The sequence below is a fragment of the Mesoplodon bidens genome (genome assembly GCF_964165515.1).
Source record: "Mesoplodon bidens genome assembly, chromosome: 4".
Lineage (NCBI taxonomy): Eukaryota > Metazoa > Chordata > Mammalia > Artiodactyla > Ziphiidae > Mesoplodon > Mesoplodon bidens.
The window spans coordinates 109,707,594-109,729,531 of NC_138160.1; the positions used below are offsets into that span (position 1 = coordinate 109,707,594).

The 21,938-nt window shown below is 33.9% G+C and overlaps 1 protein-coding gene across 1 annotated transcript in view; it reads left to right on the plus strand.

Moving 5' to 3' along the window:
• Window positions 1-21,938, plus strand: part of ADAMTS19 (ADAM metallopeptidase with thrombospondin type 1 motif 19) — a gene marked incomplete at its 5' end in the record, with an annotated part of 287,542 nt that overhangs the window by 114,695 nt on the left and 150,909 nt on the right. Inside the window, one exon of the mRNA XM_081232610.1 lies at window positions 7,505-7,610. Within this exon, the coding sequence (XP_081088736.1) occupies window positions 7,505-7,610 (106 nt within the window). The remainder of the gene's footprint in view (window positions 1-7,504; window positions 7,611-21,938) is intronic.

Below are 21,938 nucleotides of genomic sequence, written 5' to 3' on the forward strand. Positions count from 1 at the left end.
ATTATATATTATTTTACTATTCTTTTGAAATTACCCTATGTGTTACGACATGTATCCTTTTACTACTCTCCTAATATTGCTAGAACTTTTGAACACTTGAACTTCATTTATCCCCCCACTATATGTTGTTGCATGTATTTTAAAATTGGAAGACATTAAAATTAGTGTTTTGTGTATTTGATATTTATTTACAGTTGCTCATATAGTTACTCTTTCTGGTATTCTTTATTTCCTCTGTATTTCCATGTTTGATTCTGGGATTTTTCCTTCTGTTTGAAGAAAATTCTTTAACATTTCTTTACACCAAGAATTTTTTCTGATTAATTTTTTAATGTATTGAAGTAACATTGGTTTATAACATTATATGTTTCATGTGTGCATTATATTTTGACTTCTGTGTATGCTGTTGCATGCTCACAGTCAAAAGTTTAGTTTTCATCTGCCACCATGCATTTGAACCCCTTTATCTATTTTGCCCTCCCCCCTGCCCCTTCCCCTTTGGTAACCACTACTCTGTTCTCTGTATCTTTGTGTTTTTATTTGGTTTGGTTTGTTCATTTATTTTGTTTTTGTTCATTTATATTACACATGAGTGAGATCATATGGTGTTTGTCTTTCTTCATCTACATATTTCACTTAGCATAGTTCCTTCAAGGTCCAACCACATTGTTGCAAATAGCAAGATTACATCCTTTTTTAATGGCTGAGAAGTATTATACTGTATGTATGTACCACATCTTCTTTATTTATTCATCCATTGATGGGCACTTAGGTTATTTCCATATCTTGATTCTTGTAAATAATTTGTAGCCACTATGGAAAACAGTATGGACAGTGGTTAAAAAATTAAGACTAGATATAGCTATTCCTTTTCTGGATATTTATCTGAAGAATGAAAACACTAATTCAAAAAGATATAAGCACTCCTATCTTTATCACAGCATTACTACACCAATATTTTAATATAAAGTATCATTAAGAAGGGGTTTCTTTCTCTAATTTACAAAAAGATGCATTTGGTTTGTGGTGGCCCAGTGAAAGTGGATTTCAAGCTCCCTATCTTTACGTTAAAAATACCTTTACTTTATCATCATTTATTCTCTAGTTTTTATGTAGAGATGACTTCCCTCTCACAGTGAACCTTTTCTTTACTTGGTTTGTAATTTTTATTTGTGAGCTCATCTTAAGTCACCTTCCTTGTGGGAATTTTATGTTTACTGAGATGATATCATAGTGATATTTCATTTATTTTTACTTAACTGACAAGGAAATCCCTAATCTTTGTATGATCTCCAAATTGTAGGATCAGTTTGTACATTACATTCATAGTTTAGTACTGTTGTGGCTTCACACCTATGCGTGATGATGGCTTGGAGTTTTGATTTGTTTATCGAGTCTTTTCTAGGATACCCAGAATTTATTTTGAGCCAGAGTTCCTTGCTGCTTTCCTGCATATGGATTTTTAAAGTTATTTTCAAGCATGTTTGAAAGTCATTAACAGCAGCTATTCCAGGCTTTCTGATTTGCATATGGATCTCAGTTCCTTACTCACTAATACCTGTCACTGCAGATATTTTGAAACCACACCCACTATTTAATAAGACTTGTATCTTATGTGATACCCAGGCTCTGACAGCATTAACTCATGATCTTATCACTCCAGACTTGAATTTTTTTAAGCTTTATTCCTGTACCTGAGAATTGTTTTTACTTCAACCTTAGCTATACATTCAGAAATTTGTATATTACATATTATTTGGCATCTCTATGTGTTTTTCAGAAAAGGAGTCTCATTCTACGTGACATGAGAACATAAAAACAATATTTTAATGTCTAAACAATATTCTGCCTTATTTGACCACAGAGTTTCACTGTACTTTTCATTAAACTAATACCATTTTTGTTGTCATTAGAAGTCACTTTTTTTCTTAGTATTCATAGAAACTGTACTGTTAAGAATGTTATAAGTTACTTAAACATTTAAGAGGATCTGGAAGTCTATTTTTAATTACTATTATAACTATACTGATATTAAATGTATAACTTATATAAATGTGCTTTTATAGTCCTAAATCATCATCTTATCTTTTAATGGAACAGAGGCAGATAATTAGCAAACTAGTAAGGCAAGTTATTGTTTTAAAATATTTTCAAGGCCCAATTTGAATGTAATTGTGTAAGTGGGTTTTACATTATCTGGGCATCATTATTAAAATATTGTAAATTTTTTTTCAAATTCGTGGATGAAATACATTTGATTCTTCTAAATTATATTTTTTATTTAAGGCCCTGCATTGAATCACATTTTATATTAGTCTTTCTATGCATTTCCTTTAAAGTACCCCTTACTGAGAATGTGCCAAATACAGTGTTGATGCAGAGATGTACTACAGGGCCTGCGCATTTAAGGAACATAAGCATCCCTCTGTCAGTAACATCAGCTCATAAGCATTTTTTTACGCTTTTCCCTGATCAGTCCTTTGTTCAGGAATTCTACCCCCCAACTTCCACTTCCTTTCCCTGGCTCACCTCTGCCCACTCAACGATACCGCCAAACTATTTCCCTCTCTAAAAGCCTTTCCTGCTTTGATTTCCCCTATTCAGTGTCTTTTGTAAGTTATTCTCCCATAATATCCTATGTACATCTTTATGTCTCAGAACATTTTTTAAATGTGTGTTTGTGTGGCTCAGGCTCCTGAAAGCAGTGCTCAGCATGGATTCATTTTTGTACCTTGGGGACCTGTCACACACTACATTACATTAGGCCTCAAGAAATAGTAGGACTCATAGGTAAAAAGTTACCTCATAGGGTGCAATCATAAGATAAATAACTTACCTAGGATTATGCAGTATTTTATGCCAGGAAAGCCAGGATTTTGAACTGAGGTGGTCTAGCTAGTGTTTAAAGGCAGCAGTTTGGGAGCTGGATGACTTCCTTTTGGTAGGATACACCCATTTGATCACATTAAAAACTGTGATGTCCTGATTAGACCATAATTGTAACATGTATTCTGTAGGGTTTTAGAGATTTCTGATCATCTTGATGAGGTGTGTCATATCAGGTCCAGGATAGTGTGTTTTATTTTCAGAGGAGAGATTCTCTTGACTCCTGGTGCATGATTTGATTCATTTTTAGATGACAAATTAGAAGTTGTTTTGGTTTCCTTTGTGTTTTCAGAATTTCTACATTAAAAGAGGGCTTTAAAAAGCGTCTGTATTATAGCTATCTTTAAATAACAGCTGTGTTAAATCCTTTCCCCTCCTAACCTCTACCCCTTGTTATAATAGGAAACATGTGGGTTCTTGAAAGGACCTGAAAAGCATGGGCTTTTAAACAGAATAATGCAAGTCATTTAAATTAGTCATGGTTACAATTATTCTCCATAACTTTTAAGTCAAAGAAAATCTCCTCGGTGTGCCAAATGTACGAACAATGAAATTCAAACTTATCAGAAACTTAGTTGAAGATTTTGACTCTACATTTCGGTAAAAGAAGAATAGCAGTAGAGGGTCATTTTTGGTTGTTAAATTACACCCTGATCTAGAAGACATTGTATTAACTACTATTCAAATTTCATAAACATGATTGTCATATTTATGTCTTTAATTTTCTTACTATAAAACTATTATAAACACTTACATGAATTTGGAAAATGGGAAAAAAGGAAGAAAAGTTACCCACAGTCTCTTCACATAATACAGTTGCTGTTAACAATTTAGCATATTTATGTGGTCTTTTTGTTTTCCTATGAAAATGTGGTGATTTGGATTTTGTGTGTGTGTGTGTGGTACGCGGGCCTCTCACTGTTGTGGCCTCTCCCGTTGTGGAGAACAGGCTCCGGACGCGTGGGCTCAGCGGCCATGGCTCACGGGCCCAGCCGCTTCGCGGCATGTGGGATCTTCCCGGACTGCGGCACGAACCCATGTCCCCTGCATTGGCAGGCGGACTCTCAACCACTGCGCCACCAGGGAAGCCCATGATTTGGATTTTTTAACACTTAGTTGTGATCATTCCTCTATGTCAATATGTACTCATCATTTTTGAATTTTATTTTATATAAATTTATATTTTACAGTATAAAATATGTCTTGTATATTATAAATTATCATTTTTACCACCATATGTTTTTATATGACCACACAGTAGTCATTGATTTCCCGTAACTTGGTGAAGAATTTAGGGCCCCCAGAGAGGTCACTGTTCATTCTTTCTCTTCCCCTGTACCACAGGGCTGATGCTGGGAAGATACCGAAGTTGTACACCTTCTGCATTCCTCTTGCTTCCCACTGTTGCTTCTAAATCAAAATCTCTCTTGCCCTCATATAAAAACTCAGCATTTGAAGCTGAAGCTTGAGCTTTACCATCATGTCCCTCACTGTCACTGTGACTGATCCATCTCCTTGATTCTCGCTCACATTTCCTATGGATGTTGGCCACCTTTCCCACCTAAGTTCTTTGTAATTATGTGCAGTTTCATGTTCATGGTATCAGTCCCCCCAACACTACTTAATTATCCTTTGATCTCAGCCTCTACCTCTGCCCTTCTTTACTCTCATGGCAATACCTAATCATGTCATGGAATTTCAGCTCTGAAATCTAAAAATCCCTAAGTCTATCTCTTATCACAGTCTCCAATACTTTTTTTGGAAAGTGTCTGTTCTTTTACCTCATTGATGACTCCATTCTCCTGACCACTGTATTCATTTCTGCCAAGTATCAGGCTCTGACCTTACTTTACTTATCAAGCATAGAGCCTTTACAAGGTCTATCTCTTCTCTCACTCTCAGTTTTACTGCCACTTCTTACACCCTAGGATTCTTCCTTTATACCCGATCTACAAAATCTCAGCTCTCTTTCCTATTTCTCTCGGTTGCTATTTCCAATAGCCATCCACCTTTGACCCATGAATCATATAACATTGCCTCCTTTTTCACTTAGACACACAAGAATATTAGAAACTAAGTTCCTTAACTTAACAAGCTATATCTTTCAAAGTCCTTACAGCAGTCATCTCCATTGTGAAACTGTAAACATTCCTATTAAAGTCAGCAGGGAAAACACAGAGCTCAATACCACATATTTCAACAGTATGTTGAAAATCCTAGCCAATGTGGTAACATTACAGAAAAATATGGAAAAAATATGTAAGTATACAACAAAAAGAATAATATAGAAAATATAAGAATTTAAAACAAGTGACAATGCTATTTTTATTCGGGAACAGTATATTTGAATGGGTATGGGAGAAGAAATGTAAAACTTATTAAAGTGGATAAATTTGATATGTACTGGTTCATGTAGCAAAGGGATATATGACATGATGACAACCCACATTGGCTGAATTTTAATCTGCATATGGTGATGGAATTATTTTAGTTGTGGTGAAAAACGTGGTGAAATATATGGGCATTCTAAAGGAAATTTTGTACCAAACAGTGGTCATCATCATGCTAATTATAGTTGAGCTTGATTTAGAATTTTTGCAGAATGTTTAATCTCAAATTATATATTTTAAAAAATCTTAAAATGCTCAAGAGAATTTTAATATCCTTTTAAGAGGAGCTACTTTTCTTTCACCCTCCATCTGTTCCTTCCTTCTTTCTTCCTTCCTTCTTCCGTTCAATTATGGCACAAGTTCAGTTACTCCTAAATCTTAGTTTTCCATTTTTTGTTGTTTTAATAAGTACCTGATTTAGCACTCCTAAAATTCACACTACGTTTAAGAATTTTTAAGTGTTTATTTCACTTATCATTTAATGGAACTAGATAAGAACATGTTTTTCTCCTCTTTCTCTTCTTCTCCCTTCTGTTTGTTACTACCTTCATCTTTCCTTCCCACTTTATCTTGATTTAACCCTGGAATAATTTCAGTCGCCTTAATAAGCCAAATGAAGTAGGGCATATCATCTCTCTATTCATCCATTCATCCATCCATCTACCCATACATTAATAAAGAAGTTATTCATCTATTTGTGAATTTGAAATGTCTATAAGATCTATTTTAATTTCTAAATACTTAGAGAAAGTAACATATGTATATTTAATCTCTTGGCTATTTCTTCCTATAGTTATATGTTTTAAATAACCTGTTTATACTACATTTTGCTTAACAAATATATCTTCATTTGTCTGATAGGCCAGTGGATACCAGGCCTTGACATTCAACATGAAGGTTTGAAAGAGTAGTTAAGGATAAACTTTGAACTAATCTCCATTTTCAACCCTCCAGCAGTGCCTCTCCTCAAAAACCTTGTGTGCCTCAGTCTTGAGCCTCTCTGGGGTTCTACCAGGCTCATAAAATCCTTCTCTCCTGTCATGTGGCTGTGGCTCCACTAAATCAGTTCGTGTTCCTTCATGAATCTTCTCTTTCCAAAACCCGGGCAAGGTGGTTTATTGTTTTATTTAAATTTAATTATTCCGTGCCATTATTCTTTAAGTTTCTGGAGAAAAAAAGCTACAAGCATTCAGCTAACCACCTTTAATTAGGGGCAACTCTGCTCTAAATTGTAATCAGAAGCAAAATAAAATTAGCTGGTAAATGGATTTATCTTTGGTAGTCATGTGATCTTTGCAAATCATTTTACCTGTCCTGGCTTTAATCTTTTCATAAAATGAGCTTACATGTATTTTATAAGGATATGAGAATTAGAGAACATACAACTAATTCAAAAAATAACAATTTTATTTTATAACAAATAACTTTTGTTACTTGAAGATACATTAAAACATACTCTTGGAAGATTATAGTTCCTTGTATTAAATGACATTTATTCAGGAGTATATCTGAATTAGTAAAATAGTACATAAACCTTTGACTAAAGAGTATTAGTGATTTCAGATATTATCCTCTTTACTAATAATTTAAACCAAAAGATCAAATGTCTTGCTGAAATTTTTGTCTGAAATAATATTTCAATATCATGTACTCCATGGTCAGATCATCTTATTAACTAAGAAATTTTCAAAGGAAACATTTTCAGTTTTCCAAGTACCATAGATAGTTTTTATGTTACATTAGTTAAAATGGTATTTCATAAAATAAAATTTCAAAATTTTATTAACTAAAAATATAAATGTGAGTTCAAGAATCTTATAAATGTAGTTTATTTTAGGGTATTTCTTTGAAACTAGGTTTCAAGAATTGAAAAATATTTAAATAATCATTGCTTTTTCATTTACATTTTCTAAGTTGTAACTTTATCTTACATGACAATAAAAAGTGGTATTTATAAAATGTATGTTTATGGTATGCCTTTTGAGAACTGTATAATTGATAAAATAATTTCATCTAAAATATAAAATTGAAAACAATATTAACAGTTTATTGAGTGACATATACATATGCATTTTCTCCTGAAATTGTTTTTAGGGGCTGGATATCACAGTTTAATATTGACATATTTGAGGGGGAAAACTATCATTTTTCTTTTCTTCTATTAATACAAAGCATAAATATTTGCATTTTAATTCTGACATTTGATAATTAACATTTGTGTTTTCTAGGTATAGCTTACTTGAGTGGAATGTGTAGTGAAAAGAGAAAATGTATTATTGCTGAAGACAATGGCCTGAACCTTGCATTTACAATTGCTCATGAAATGGGCCACAAGTAAGTAAAAATCCTGGCTATGCTAATATATTAGCACGTACCTTTGTAATTTGAGTTATTGAATTACATGCATATCTTTTCATTTTTTGCTTTGAGCCTAAGTTTTTAAATTAGGTAAAAGAGGAGGCAGAAAAGATATTTAAATTTGAAGAGTATCTTCTGGATGTTGTAACCATTCCTGATACTCTGAATGAAATCTTACTACATTATTAAAATCCTCATCAGGACAATCATTACATGGCACCTGATTCATTTCACTCACATTTCCAAATGATAGAAACCTTGCAATAATCATGACACTACACAACTGTGCATTATTCAAGCATCCAAGGAAAACACTATGTACAAGTAAAAATAGTTCCAGCTTCTAATAGTACCTGTTTGTTATTATCCACTACAGAGCAAAGGAATTAATCTGTACAGTTTAGGAGTAATGGATCTGGAAGAGAATTAAACTGGTCTCACAATTCATGTGTAATGAACATTAAGTACGTCTCAGGCATAATTCTAAGTAAGCACTTTACATAAATTATTTCACTTAAAACTCACAAAAAGCAGGGATTTCATTTTACAGATAATAAAAATAGCAATAATAATTAGTGGTAGCAACACTTATATAGCACTTACTATGTGCCAGGCACATTTCTACATGCTTTATATATCCCCACAGTGTTCTTGTCAGGTAGACTGTAAGAGTACCCATCTTACAGGGGAGAAAACTGAAGTACAGAGAGGTTAATTTACCCTCCCACAGTTATAAAAATACTATGATGGAGGAAGGATTTAAACTCAAGTAATCTAACTCAGGTCATACTGTTCTGAATTTCTTCATTAAGTTGTCTACTATCTTTGGACCTTGGATTCCTCATCAATAAAATGCAGATAATATCTGTGTTATGAGGTTGGTTTGAGATTCAAATGACAAAAGAAATAGACACATATTTACAAGAAATACATTATAGTAGAATGGTGTGGGTTAGGGAATCAGACTTAATTTTGACTGTAGGCTTCTCTTCATGCTAGCAGTGTCAGCAGTGCAGATGAAAAGTATTTTAATTGAACTCAGATTTACTGAAGTCCTACTCAGGGAGGTGATCTTTATGGAGACCTCTTTGGTCAAAGACATATTTAGTTTGGCCAGCAGTGTTTCAAAAATTGAATCAGTTGCCAATATTAAAAAGTATAAATTTGACATAAAAATTCAAATTTCCAGACCTGGCGACATTAGACTCACAGTCCCATATGGCAGCCATTCCTTGGAGTTGAGTAGCGTCTGTACCCTTTAGGCTGGGCCCATTTTTCCCAGCTCATCACAGGCGACAGCACTCTGCTATCGTGCACCCAGCTGACTTCATTTTCATTATATACCTGGACTCTGTAGACAATTGCATAAACTTGTGTTGGCAGTGGAATTTGACTGGAAAAGGAAAACTTAGACAAAAACTTATAAATGACATAATGGTGTTTGTTTAAAAAAACCCTTTTTATTAGAGTAAACTGAAGTATAGGAAAATGATCAAGTCATAATTATACAGCCCTATGAATTATCAAAAATTGAATGTACCCATGTACCCATAGCCTAGTCCGAGAAATAGGATATTATCAGCAGGGATTGATTTTTGATGTCACTGTTTTCAAATGTGTAGGTACACTTTCATTTTCTCCCATGCAGTATTTCAGTAGTCATTCAAGTGTTCTAGAATATATAAGGAGTTTGTTATTTGAAAAAGAAACAAGAAAAGATAAATACACTTTAAAATCCTTATCCTTTAGGGAAAGTATGCAGTGCAATGACCTCAGTCAGTATCTCACACCAGGAATCATAGGATTTAGATTCTTAATTCCAATACAGTTTTCATAATTTAAAGATGTTTCAGTTTAATCATAATGGGAAAAACCACATGTATCATTTGAATGAAAAATGCTGACAATAATGTTTAGAGGCAAGAAAAAGTTATTGTTAAAAATATTTTAAGACAGTGCATATTACTCATAAATACAATTTTTATAAATTAAATGTAAGTTTCTGAATAATTAAAATGTTTACTTCAGCCATGCATTAACAGTTTGGTAGAGAAGCTGAGTATCTTTTAATGAAACAGACATTAAATAATTTTGTCAAGTACCTTGAATACTAGAGGGTTCACTTTAAAAAGAAATTTTAGAGTTTAAAAGCAACTTCTTTTAAATTAATTTCTTCAGTCTGTGTTATATTCTAAAACATAGGAAAAACAGTAATTAAAGGAACCAACCACAGTACAGGTTGCTTCATTAATATGCAAAGGCTCGGTCAAGAACCTACAACTACTTAAACAAAAAAATAAATGATATAATTTAAGGAAAGGCCACTTCAGCTTTAAGTAGTAGAAACATTGGTTTATGACCAGGAACTCAGGTTGGAATGGCTAAAATGGTAGTAAAATATTATTTTATTTGACTTTTATAGAGCTGTACCCAAAATCAATAGAGATGTGCCAAAGGTATGTGTAATGCTTGATGGATTAATACCAGGACATGTGATATATGTTAAACTACTTAGCTGCTAAGAATTCTCCTTACCAGTAAGCAATATTTGTCTCAAAAGTAGAGGCTAAAATTTTTCTTGCTGCTAGATAGTGGGAGACAATAGCAGTGAGAGTAATGGTGTCTTCATAAAGAACAAACGAACAGCAGGAAGTTCATCCATATAAATTACATCATCATCATCCAGTGTAAGATAAAAAGCACAATGAAACAAAAATGTAGGAAGAGGAAATAAAAGACAGTGTTCATATATACATAGCTTCTCACATAGGGAAAGTTTTCATAGATGTTAAATAAGTATATTTATGGATTCTATGTGCATGTGCACACGCGCACACACACACAGACAACAGAGCTCTTTTACTTAGAGGTATAATTAAGATTCAGCTACTTAAGTGAAGCTACTTAATTCTTATTTTTTTTTTCTTTTTGGATTTCTTTTTTTGGTTATAATTTCTTCCAATATATTCAATATTTTTCCTGTAGGCAGAAATGGATCATTTAATTTTTCAACCCACAGTTTAAGAAAGGCAGAATGATTTCATCTGAACTTGTCAATAAAGAATACATTTATAATTACACATGAAATGATTCTAAATTGATTTGAATGTATTTATGATTGTTGCCTTGAATTTGATCTCTAGAAATTCCCAGAGCAACTCCATGTATAGCTGGGAAAGTCAATATGGGCCACCAAATAATAAATCTGACTCTTGTGGGGGGTTAGAATTTAAGTAATTGAAGTGAACAAAAATATCCTTCTTTTACTATTGCAAAAGAATCTTAAGTAATGTCTGCAAAAATATATTAAAATTTTCCTTAGAGAAATTACCAATTAAAAATCTTATATGTAATTATATACAAAAGTATAAGTTAGAATCCATAGCAAGAAAGAGGAAAAAATGATTTATACCAATATTTTATGATTCCTTTCGAAAATTATTTTTCTTTCTAAATGATAGGTCAGGGGAGTGATTATTTTTCTTATAACCAAAAATTTCAACAATAGAATGTTTTTATTGGTATTTAATGTTTTTATGCTCATGAAATACAGATAGGACTTTCATTAATTTATTGTGATGAAGGCTAAAACTTTATTTTTATAAATAAAATACCTTATGAAATTGTTCATAACTTTGACAGGGTTTGTGAATACATATGTATACATATAGTCACTATATTTTATATGTCTTATATCATCTTTATGAACAAAATTTCTTAAAGTGAGAGATTATACTTTGATTTCAAGCTGTAATTTATTATTAATATATTAATTGTGGTTACATTACTGTGTGTGGAGAGAGAGTCCCCAAGACCTCCCTCAGGTTCAATGATTTGCTAGAAGGACTCATAAAATTCAGCCAAGCTGTTTTACTCCTAATGATAGTTTATTACAGTAAAAGGATATAGGTTAAAATCAGCAAAGGAAAAAGGCACACAGGGCAGGGTCCAGGGGACACCTGGCGCAAGCTGCCACTTGTCCTCTTCTAGTGGAGTTGTACAGACTATGCTTAATTCTCTCAATAATAATGTCTGAGAACACGCACATTATACTGCCAACTAGAGAAGCTAACCCGAGCTTTGGTACTCAGGGTTTTTAGTGGAATTTAGTCACGTAAGCATGGCTGACCACCTATTCCCTACAGAGGTCAAGCTGTTCTAAGTCCCCCACCACAAATCACATTGTTAGTATTAACTATTGGACATGTCCCAGGGCCCCCAAGTAAACAAATACTTTTTTATTAGGCAGGATATTTCAAGGGCTTAGAGTTAGCTCTGAAGAGCAAGGCAAGTCCCAGACCTTTGTTTAGAATGTGCAGGTTTGGGACCACACAAGCTTGTGGAGTTAACTCTCAACTGCACAATTACACAGTATTTTTTAAGTTTTAGAATATCATATTTATATTATGTTGCTAAAGACTATCAAATAATTTAAAATACTTATTATCAGACATTGTACTAAACAGTTTATTCATATCTAATCCAATCTCACAGAAGTCTTGAAGTAAGTATTATCATCTTTTTACACATGAGAAAACTGAAACTAAGAGAGATTAATTTTTTAGGGGTTCTTCTGATGTTAAGGACATTCTTTTTTGATCAAATATATTGTTAAGATCTTCCTAGTTCTCTTAGTTTAATCTTGTCTTTTAAAGTTTTTGACCTGCAGACTGTTTTTTAGTAGTCAAATCTCATATTATTTTTTCTACAGTTTTTTGCAATTGTAAGTGCTTCCTCATTCTACAATTAGGAAAATATTTTTGTCTAGTTGTTTTCTATTTTCTTCTCCTCCCGCTCTCTATCTCTCGTCTCTCTTTATTGCCATATAACACTTGAAGGTCATCTAGAATCTACTTTAGTGTGTAGTACAATTCTCTCCATTAAATTTGATTTTCTCATTAGCTGCTCAATAACTGATCTTATATTGGAAATGTGGTCTCTGATGAGGTAAGGAGCTATGCCAGAATATAGCACATTGCTCGCTTTGTTGAAAAAGTCTTGAAATTAAAAAAAAATGTCAGTTGAACTAAACTGTGTGCTTAATGATGTAGCTGATTTACATTCTATGCCAGCCGCTTATCTAATTACAGATCTGTAAAAAAAAGAGTTCACCTTCTGGCAGCCATTGCCCAGACCACACTTTGAGTAGCCCTGTTACATAACAGTTATTCACTCTAAGTCAGTATTACAGAGGAGTCACTTTTGGTTGCCAGAGAGGAATGTTTTTATTTTTAGCCTGAAAGGCGGTTTTTATTTGAATTGTTTATCTCTGTCCTCATATATTCTGTACAGTCCTTTTAGACATAAATTCTGTGATACAATCCATTGCAAATAATAAAAGTTGTTCTTTTGTACACATTTTAGTGGTATTTTAGATTTGTTTGTTATATAAATGTGTGTGTGTATATATATACACGAAATATGAATATATACATATATGTACCATATATACATATCACGTACTTTTTCCTTTAGGGCCACAAGTAATTCAGCCCTCTCTGTGAATTCCAACTGAAAATAAAATAAACCCTTTAATATTGGGTGAGCTTTTACTAAAAATTAGCCCCAGGTCTTAGATATTATAAAATATATAAATTATTATGGAAATAATAATTTGAAAGTTAATTGTTAGTAACGTAATCCTGTGAGTATTTTTCTGACCTTGCTATATCTGGAGATTTATTGGGCAACAAAACTTTACACTGACTTAGCACATTGAGACCAAAGACTTCTGCTCCCACCTGAGGAAGGAAGGCAATAATATTAGCTTTACTTTAGGGATGATGGTTGCCAAAGCTCACACAGCTAATGACTGAGTGGATGTTCAAAGTCAAGTCTGTCCAAATCCAAAGCCCATGTTGTTAATTACTATGCTATGTCAGAAATGCAGAAGGGTACTTCTAACTCACTTAACTTACTTCTGGGCTGGCTCTTTATTATCTATCCCCAACCTAATGTCTTCAGCCGTACTTCACACTACGCTCCCTCTCATTCTCAGCACTGCAGCCACATTAGAGTTCTTACAGTGTTTCTAATGTACCGTGGTTCTTCACACTGCAGGACATTGGCACATGCTACACCCTCTACCTTACAAGGATAGGAACATCTTTGAGTAATTATGTCCTACTGATCATAATTCACACATATTATCAATAACCATTTCCTATAGGATGTGTTCTGTGTAGGTCAGTCTATTAAACACTTAATGCCACCATCTCTTTATAAATGTGTATTCATTTATCTATTCATAGGCTTTCAGCTCCAAGGGGTAATGAACCATGCCTATTTTTTATTATCATGAAATTCCTAATCCATTTGATAGTGCTCGGTACATACTAGGCAAACAATAAATGTGTTAAATAAGTGAATGTTTTAATATAGTAATTATCTTAGTAAAATATTCTTATGTGTAGAATGTCAATGAAATTTTATTATAGAAAAGGTGCTGTATGCACACTCAAATTGTTTAGAGCATTTTTAGCTATTGTATGAAACTTTTAATAAGTTATCAGGTAAAGTTTTATTAAAATAATATGGGGTTTTTTTAATTTATTTATTTATTTATTTATTTTTGGCTGTTTTGGATCTTCGTTGCTGTGCACGGACTTTCTCTAGTTGTAGCAAGTGGGGGCTCTAGGGTGTGTGGGCTTCAGTAGTTGTGGCACACAGACTCAGTAGTTATGGTACACAGGCTCAGTAGTTATGGCTCGCAGGCTCTAGAGCGCAGGCTCAATAGTCGTGGCGCACAGGCTTAGTTGTTCCACAGCATGTGGCATCTTCCTGGACCAGGGCTTGAACCCATGTCCCCTGCATTGGCAGGCAGATTATTAACCACTGTGCCACCAGGGAAGTCCCCATGTGTTTTTAAATATACCCAAGGCTACATGGAGTGAGACTTTATTCCAGCATGCACATGCAGAAATGATTCCCTACACCCTAGAAGTGCTCTTCCCTGAGGTCTTCCTATCACAAAAAGTGGAAGCTCCATCCTTCCAGTTACTCAGCCAAACACCATGAAACTGTCCTTGAGCCCTCTCTGTTTCTCGCTCTCAACATTCTATTCATCAGCTGTTGACTCCACCTTCATAATACATCCAGAATCTGATTACTTCTCACTAATTCTCCTGCTACCACTCTGGGCCAAGCCAATATCACTTCTCATCTGGATTATTACAGTGGCCTCGTAAATGATCTTTACTTTTCATCCCTTGCCTCCTACAGCCTGTTTTCAATTCAGAGCCAGGGACAGTCTTCTAAAACAAAGCAAATTGCCTGACTTCTTTGCTCAAAATCTTCCAGTAGCTTCCTATCGTACTGGTAAAACTCCCAGCCCTTAAAATGCCCCACAAGACCTTACATAGTCTAGCCTCCTTCACTTCCAGCCTACCATTTCCCTCCTTACTAAGAGGGCTCTAGATGCATCAGCCTCTTTTCTGTAACTCAAACACATGAAGCAAACATCTACCTCAAACCCTGTACCTTTTGCTTTTCCTTCTGCCTGCAGTATTCTTCTCCAGAACAGCCACGTGGCTGTCTCTGTTTTTCTTCTTTAGTTCTCTGCTCAAGTGTCACCTTAGTGAGGCCTTTCTGATAAAATGTCTTACAAATGTAAATATAATCACAACCCCAGTTTATCCTCCTCTGCCGACTTTAATTTTCTTCAGAGAAAGTTTCCAATTCAGCTGTGTATCTATCTGTCTATCTGTCCACCTACATATCTATCAATCTATCTGTATGTGTATGATAAATTCTTGACTCCTTAGTTCACTGTTGTATTCCCAACCTCTAGAACTGTAGTACTTGCATACTTGGCACGTAGTATGTACTTTTATTCAATAAACTGATTACTAAAAATGTAGAATATATAACCTCCTAAACCGTGTAGAACAGCTGAATATATGAAAGTACTAATTGTCTAGTAGAAATGAATAAAATATTCTGCTTGAGGAAATCAGTTGTTTTATCTAAGTAATAAGTTTGCATTTACTGTCACATTAAAAATTTACATTGGAATTAACATTATGATTTGGATTCATAGACATTGTAAAGACATTGAAATCTCCCCTCCCCATTTTAAATACCTAAAAATACCAAAGAGAGATTTTTTAAATCAATAGTCAAGCTAAAGAGCCAGAAAGAAAATTTTTCACATATTAGATATAGAAGTAACTTATTGATATAAAAGAGATGGAATTTCTCACTCACAGGAGGCTAAGTCTCAATACTGGATGGAGGAGCTGAGGGTTTATTGTAGCCTGGTGAAAGGGAGCCAGAGCTTCACAGCCCCTTACATGGCAATGTGTATCTCCAGCCAGCTGGCAACAAATGTTTTGTTTGCTTCAGGACATGGAGTGAAAAAGAATCCATCAGCGTCTGGGATGAACCCTATTCGAATGGCATAGATTCACAGCATAAAGGCAAGCATTAACAAAACAGAGATACAACTACAGTCATAGTGGGAGTTTTTAACACAGCTCTCTGAAACTGGTAGATCAAGTGAACAAAAAGATCTATATGGAAGAGAAGAGATTTGAACAACTAAAAATATTGATCTATTGGGCAGATATAAAACCTACAGCCAATTATAAAAGAACACCTGCTCTTTTAAAACATACTGGATAGTTACAAAGAATGACCATATATTGTTTTATTCTACAAGTCTAAACAAATTTCAAAAAATGAATATACAGAGGAATTTTTCTGATCATAATACAATTAAGTTAAACATCCAGTAACAAAAAAACTAAGAAATTTAGAAATTTACAAGCATACTTTTGAAAAACCCATAGATCAAAGGAGAAATCATTAGGGAAACCAGAATATTCTCAGGTTTAAACAATAACAAATACTATTTAGAAAGTGTAGCTTGCAGATAAAATAGCACATAGAGGAAAATGAATAGCTTTAAATATACATAAAAATTTTATGATGAAATTAATGCCCTAAGTTTTCAAATTAAGATGTTAGAAAGATAACAACAAAGTAAAAACAAAATAGAAGAAATAATGAAGAGTAGAAGTTGATGAAAAAGAAAAATGTGATAAATGTGAATAACAAAGCCAAAATTAAATATATGAAAATGCAAGTAAAATTGACAAAGATGAGGGCTTCCCTGGTGGCGCAGTGGTTGGGAGTCCGCCTGCCAATGCAGGGGACGCAGGTTCATGCCCCGGTCCGGGAGGATCCCATGTGCCGCAGAGCAGCTGGGCCCGTGAGCCATGGCCGGTGAGCCTGCGTGTCCAGAGCCTGTGCTCTGCAAGGGGACAGGCCACAGAGGTGAGGGGCCCACGTACCGCAAAAAATAATAATAATAAAATTGACAAAGATGAGATTGATCGAGAAAAACAGGCATAATTCAACAGTATTAGAAATGAGAAAAGGAGATGTAACACAGATACCAAAGACATTAAAAAGATACTAAGAAAATACACTAAATACTTTCATGGCAAAACGCTAAATGGATGAAATGGGAAAATTCTAAGGAAATGTAATGGAAGGACATAAAGCTCTATAACTATTTAAAGAAATTGAATCAGTACTTTAGAATCTTTTCAAAGAAAACACAAGTTCACATAGCAATAGCTTCAAGGAAATTTAGAAAATCTAAATTTTCTAGAATGAAGGAACATCCTCAAATTCATTATTTGAAGCTAGCATTAATATAATATGAAAATCAATAAAGGACTATTATGAAGAAGCAAGTATCAATTATTTCTTATCTGAGAATGATGCAAAAATGGCAAAGAAACATTTTCAAAATAAAGCAGCACTGTATAAATAAACAAAGTTAATACAAGAGAATAAAGTTGATTTTATGTCTGTATAGCAGAGGTCATTTATCATTTAAAAATCTTAATCCTCACATTAACAGATTAATTAACAGATTCTGATTTTTTTAAAAAAATTTATTGGAGTATAGTTGCTTTACAATATTGTGTTAGTTTCTTCTGTACAGCAAAGTTAATCAGCTATACGTATACATATATCCCCTCTTTTTTGGATTTCCTTCCCATTTAGGTCACTACAGAGCATTGAGTAGAGTTCCATGTTCTATACCGTAGGTTCTCATTTATTATCTATTTTATACATAGTATCAATAATGTATATATGTCAATCCCAATCTCCCAATTCATCCCACCCTCCACCCTCCCCCTTGGTATCCATATGTTTGTTCTCTACGTCTGTGTCTATTTCTGCTTTGTGAATAAGATCATCTATACCATTTTTTTCAGATTCCACGTATATGTGTTAATATACAATATTTGTTTGTAATTAACAAAAATTATACTATCTCAGTAGATGCAGAAAAAATCCAATAAAATAAAATTTACTCATGTAAATTTATCAAGATCAATGGGAAACATGATTCTTAATTGTTAAATATTAGAAACATACTCTATAAATTTAATAAAATCACAAAGATCTCACTATATCTACTTCTATATATGTACTGGAGGTACAAACCAGTACAGCATGAGAGTAAAATAAATGAAAGATGTAGGGATGAGAATGGAAGAAACAAAGCTATTTTACTTTGCAAATGATATGATTGCCTACATAAAAACACAATATAATGCAAAGGTAAAGTATGGAATTAGTTGATGAGTATAGTAAGTCTATTGGATATAAGATAAATATAAAAAACTGTCAACACAAAAATACAAAATATCATTAAAAATGAGGATGCTGTTTACTGTAGCAATAGAAAACACAAAATACTTAAGAATAAATCCAACAAAAGACAGAAAAGCAAATACCCCTATTAAAATTCATTAAATCAAACCTGTATCAGTGGAAATATACCATGTTTGTGGATAAATGAAATATCTTACAGATGTCAATTCTGCTGTACATATTTTAGAGGTTCATGGAAATTCCAATGATAAACTTTTATATAAGTTGGTAAATATTTCTAACATTTACATATAAGTACAAATAGCCAAAAATAGTCAAAACATTCTTGGAGAAGCTGTGGAGCTGGAGGCAAAGGTAGAAGAGGATGAGGAGGAGAATAACATGGGAATCTTTCTCTAACGGAAATGAAGACCTATCATGAGACTATAGTAACTAAGATCTTGACATTTACGCATATATTGACAGGCAGTACAGTGAAATACAGAGTCATAAACAGGCCCATGCCTACTTGAAAACCTGACATTTGACCACACTCTCATTGCAGACCAGTAAATAAAGTTGGCTGTTTATAAAAATGTGGTGGTACAGTTGGTTTTCCACATGTATAAAAATAAAATTGAACACTTTCCTCAGCTCATTTCTAGAAATCAATTCCAGATAAAATAAAGACTGATACATCACAGATGAGACTTCTAAGAGAAAGTATACAAGACTGTCTTTAGGACTTCAGGACTAAAATGATTTCTACAACAGCACACACTTTGCGTGCCTTCTTCTCGAAGGCAGAAATATAAGATCTGATAGAGAAGTTGGTCATGGATCTTAGAATTTGTCTTGTTCAAATTTCCTATTTGTGTGATGGTTTCCCTTAATACTTTTTTGTTGTTGAAGTATAGTTGATTTACAATGTTATGCTAATTACAGCTGTACAGCAAAGTGATTCAGTTACACATATATATATTCTTTTTTTTAATATATTCCTTTCCATTATGGTTTATCATAGGATATTTTTTTTATTGGAGCATAATTGCTTTACAATGTTGTGTTAGTTTCTGCTGTACAATGAAGTTAATCAGCTAATTGTATACCTATATCCCCTCCCTCCTGGACCTCCCTCCTACTTGACCCCCCATCCCACAGAGCACCGAGCTGAGCTTCCTGTGCTTTACAGCATGTTCCCACTAGCTATCTATTTTACACATGGTAGTGTACATGTGTCAGTCCTGATCTCCCAATTCGTCCCACCCTTCCCTTCCCCCCGCTGTGTCCACATGTCCGTTCTCTACATCCAGGTCTCTATTCCTGCCCTGCAAATAGGTTCATCTGTACCATTTTTCTAGATTCCACATATATGCATTAATATACAATATTTTTTTTCTCTTTCTGGCTTACTTCACTCTGTATGACAGACTCTAGGTCCATCCACATCTCTGCAAATGATCCAGTTTCATTCCTTTTTATGGCTGAGTAATATTCCATTCTGTATATGTACCACATCTTCTTTACCCATTCATCAGTCGTTGGACATTTAGGTTGTTTCCATGTCCTGGCTATTGTAAATAGTGTTGCAGTGAACATTGGGGTACATGTGTCTTTTTGAATTATGGTTTTCTCAGGGTATATGCACAGTAGTGGGATTGCTGGGTCATATGGTAGTTCTATTTTTAGTTTTCTAAGGAACCTCCATACTTTTCTCCATAGTGGCTGTATCAATTTACATTCCCACCAACAGTGCAAAAGGGTTCCCTTTTCTCCACACCCTCTCCAGCATTTATTGTTTCTAGATTTTTTAATGATGGCCATTCTGACCAGTGTGAGGTAATACCTCATTGTAGTCTTGATTTGCATTTCTCTAATAATTAGTGATGTTGAGCATCTTTTCATGTGCCTGTTGGCCATCTGTATGTCTTCTTTGGTGACCTATTTAAGTCTTTCACCCATTTTTTAATTGGGTGGTTTGTTTCTTTTAATCATAGGACATTGAATATAGTTCTCTGTGCTATACAGTAGGACCTTGCTGTTTATCTCCTTAATACTTAAGTTATTTATATTACATAACACATTCACACACACACACATACAATGTAGTATGTGTACACATATATATTACATATATTTGTTTTCATGAAAATATTTAATAAATTTAAAATTAGAAAGGAGGGGCAAAATGAGTATCATTTGTATAAATGGAAAACTTCCGACAATCTACTAAAAATCCTATTAGAACAGTGAAAGAATTTTATTGGCCTGTTACAAAACTGTGTAAAAAAATTTTTTCTTTCCAATACAAGAACAAGAGCCACTTGCAAACTATAAAGAAAGAAAAAAGTTTCACTTATATTGAAGATAGCAAAAAATAAAATTAAAATTAAAAAGATAAAACACCTAGGAATATACTTACAAAGGAATGTAAAAGACTTATAAAAAGAAGAATTATTAACCACACAGAGTCATAAAAGTGGTTTAAATAAATGGAAATAGATTTCCTGGTTTGGGGTAGGAACAGTCAATATTATAAAAAGACAATTGTCTATATATAAATTAATATAATCTGCCCAAAATATCAATAGAATTTTTTTACTAGACAGCCTGATTTTAGAGTCCATGTGGAAAACTCAACATGAGAAATTTCTTCTTTAAAACAAACAAACAAACAAAAAAAAACTGTGGGGAGGAGGAGGGTGAGCACTATCAGATTGTAATACATTTCAGAATAGATAAAGCAGTTTGTGCTGGTGCTGGAAAAATCAGACAAGTCAATGGAAGAGAGAGTAAGAAAAAAAATTCCACTTATATGTAGGAAAAGATGTGGAAACGTAGCATATAATAAAAGCTGCACCTACAATCAATGGAAGGAAATGAATCATTCAATAACAAAAGTAACAGAAATCTGATTCTCTACCTTAGACGCTACATCGGAACACACCAAAATGATTCTGTATGTGAGATTTTTTGTTTTGTTGGCTTTTTTCTTTTTTAGTCTTTTAATAGAGAATGTCTGTGATTCTAGGTGTGAAATCTAGAAATATTTAAGGAAAATCCACATAAAATTAGTGATTTGAAATTAAATATCAAGGCAAGGAAAAAAATACAAAAGTCAGAAGATAAATCACAGTCAGTGCAAGCATTTGCATCATGTGTAATATTGACACATGACAAAGTAATATTTTCCTTAATATAAAAAGAGCTCTTAAAAATAAATTTGCAGGGCTTCCCTGGTGGCACAGTGGTTGAGAGTCCGCCTGCCGATGCAGGGGACATGGGTTCATGCCCCGGTCTGAGAAGATCCCACATGCCGCGGAGCGGATGGGCCCGTGAGCCATGGCCACTGAGCCTGCGCATCTGGAGCCTGTGCTCCTCAACGGGAGAGGCCACAACAGTGAGAGGCCCGCATAAAAAAAAAAAAAAAAAATTTGCAAAATGACCAAAGTCCCATTAGAAAAATGGCAAAGGATATAACCACATAGCTCATCGAGATATTCTTATGGCTTATATGAGAATAGCCTAGTGTTGTTAATAGTATGCCAGTCAAACCACAAAGCAATTCTCCTTTCGACTATCAGATTACATAAATCTACACAGATGAATCCATATTTACTCCCACTGTAAGGACCACGTGCTTCCTTTGGCAAGAAAACTCTCCCTGTCCTCTTCCCTCATTTTCTCATA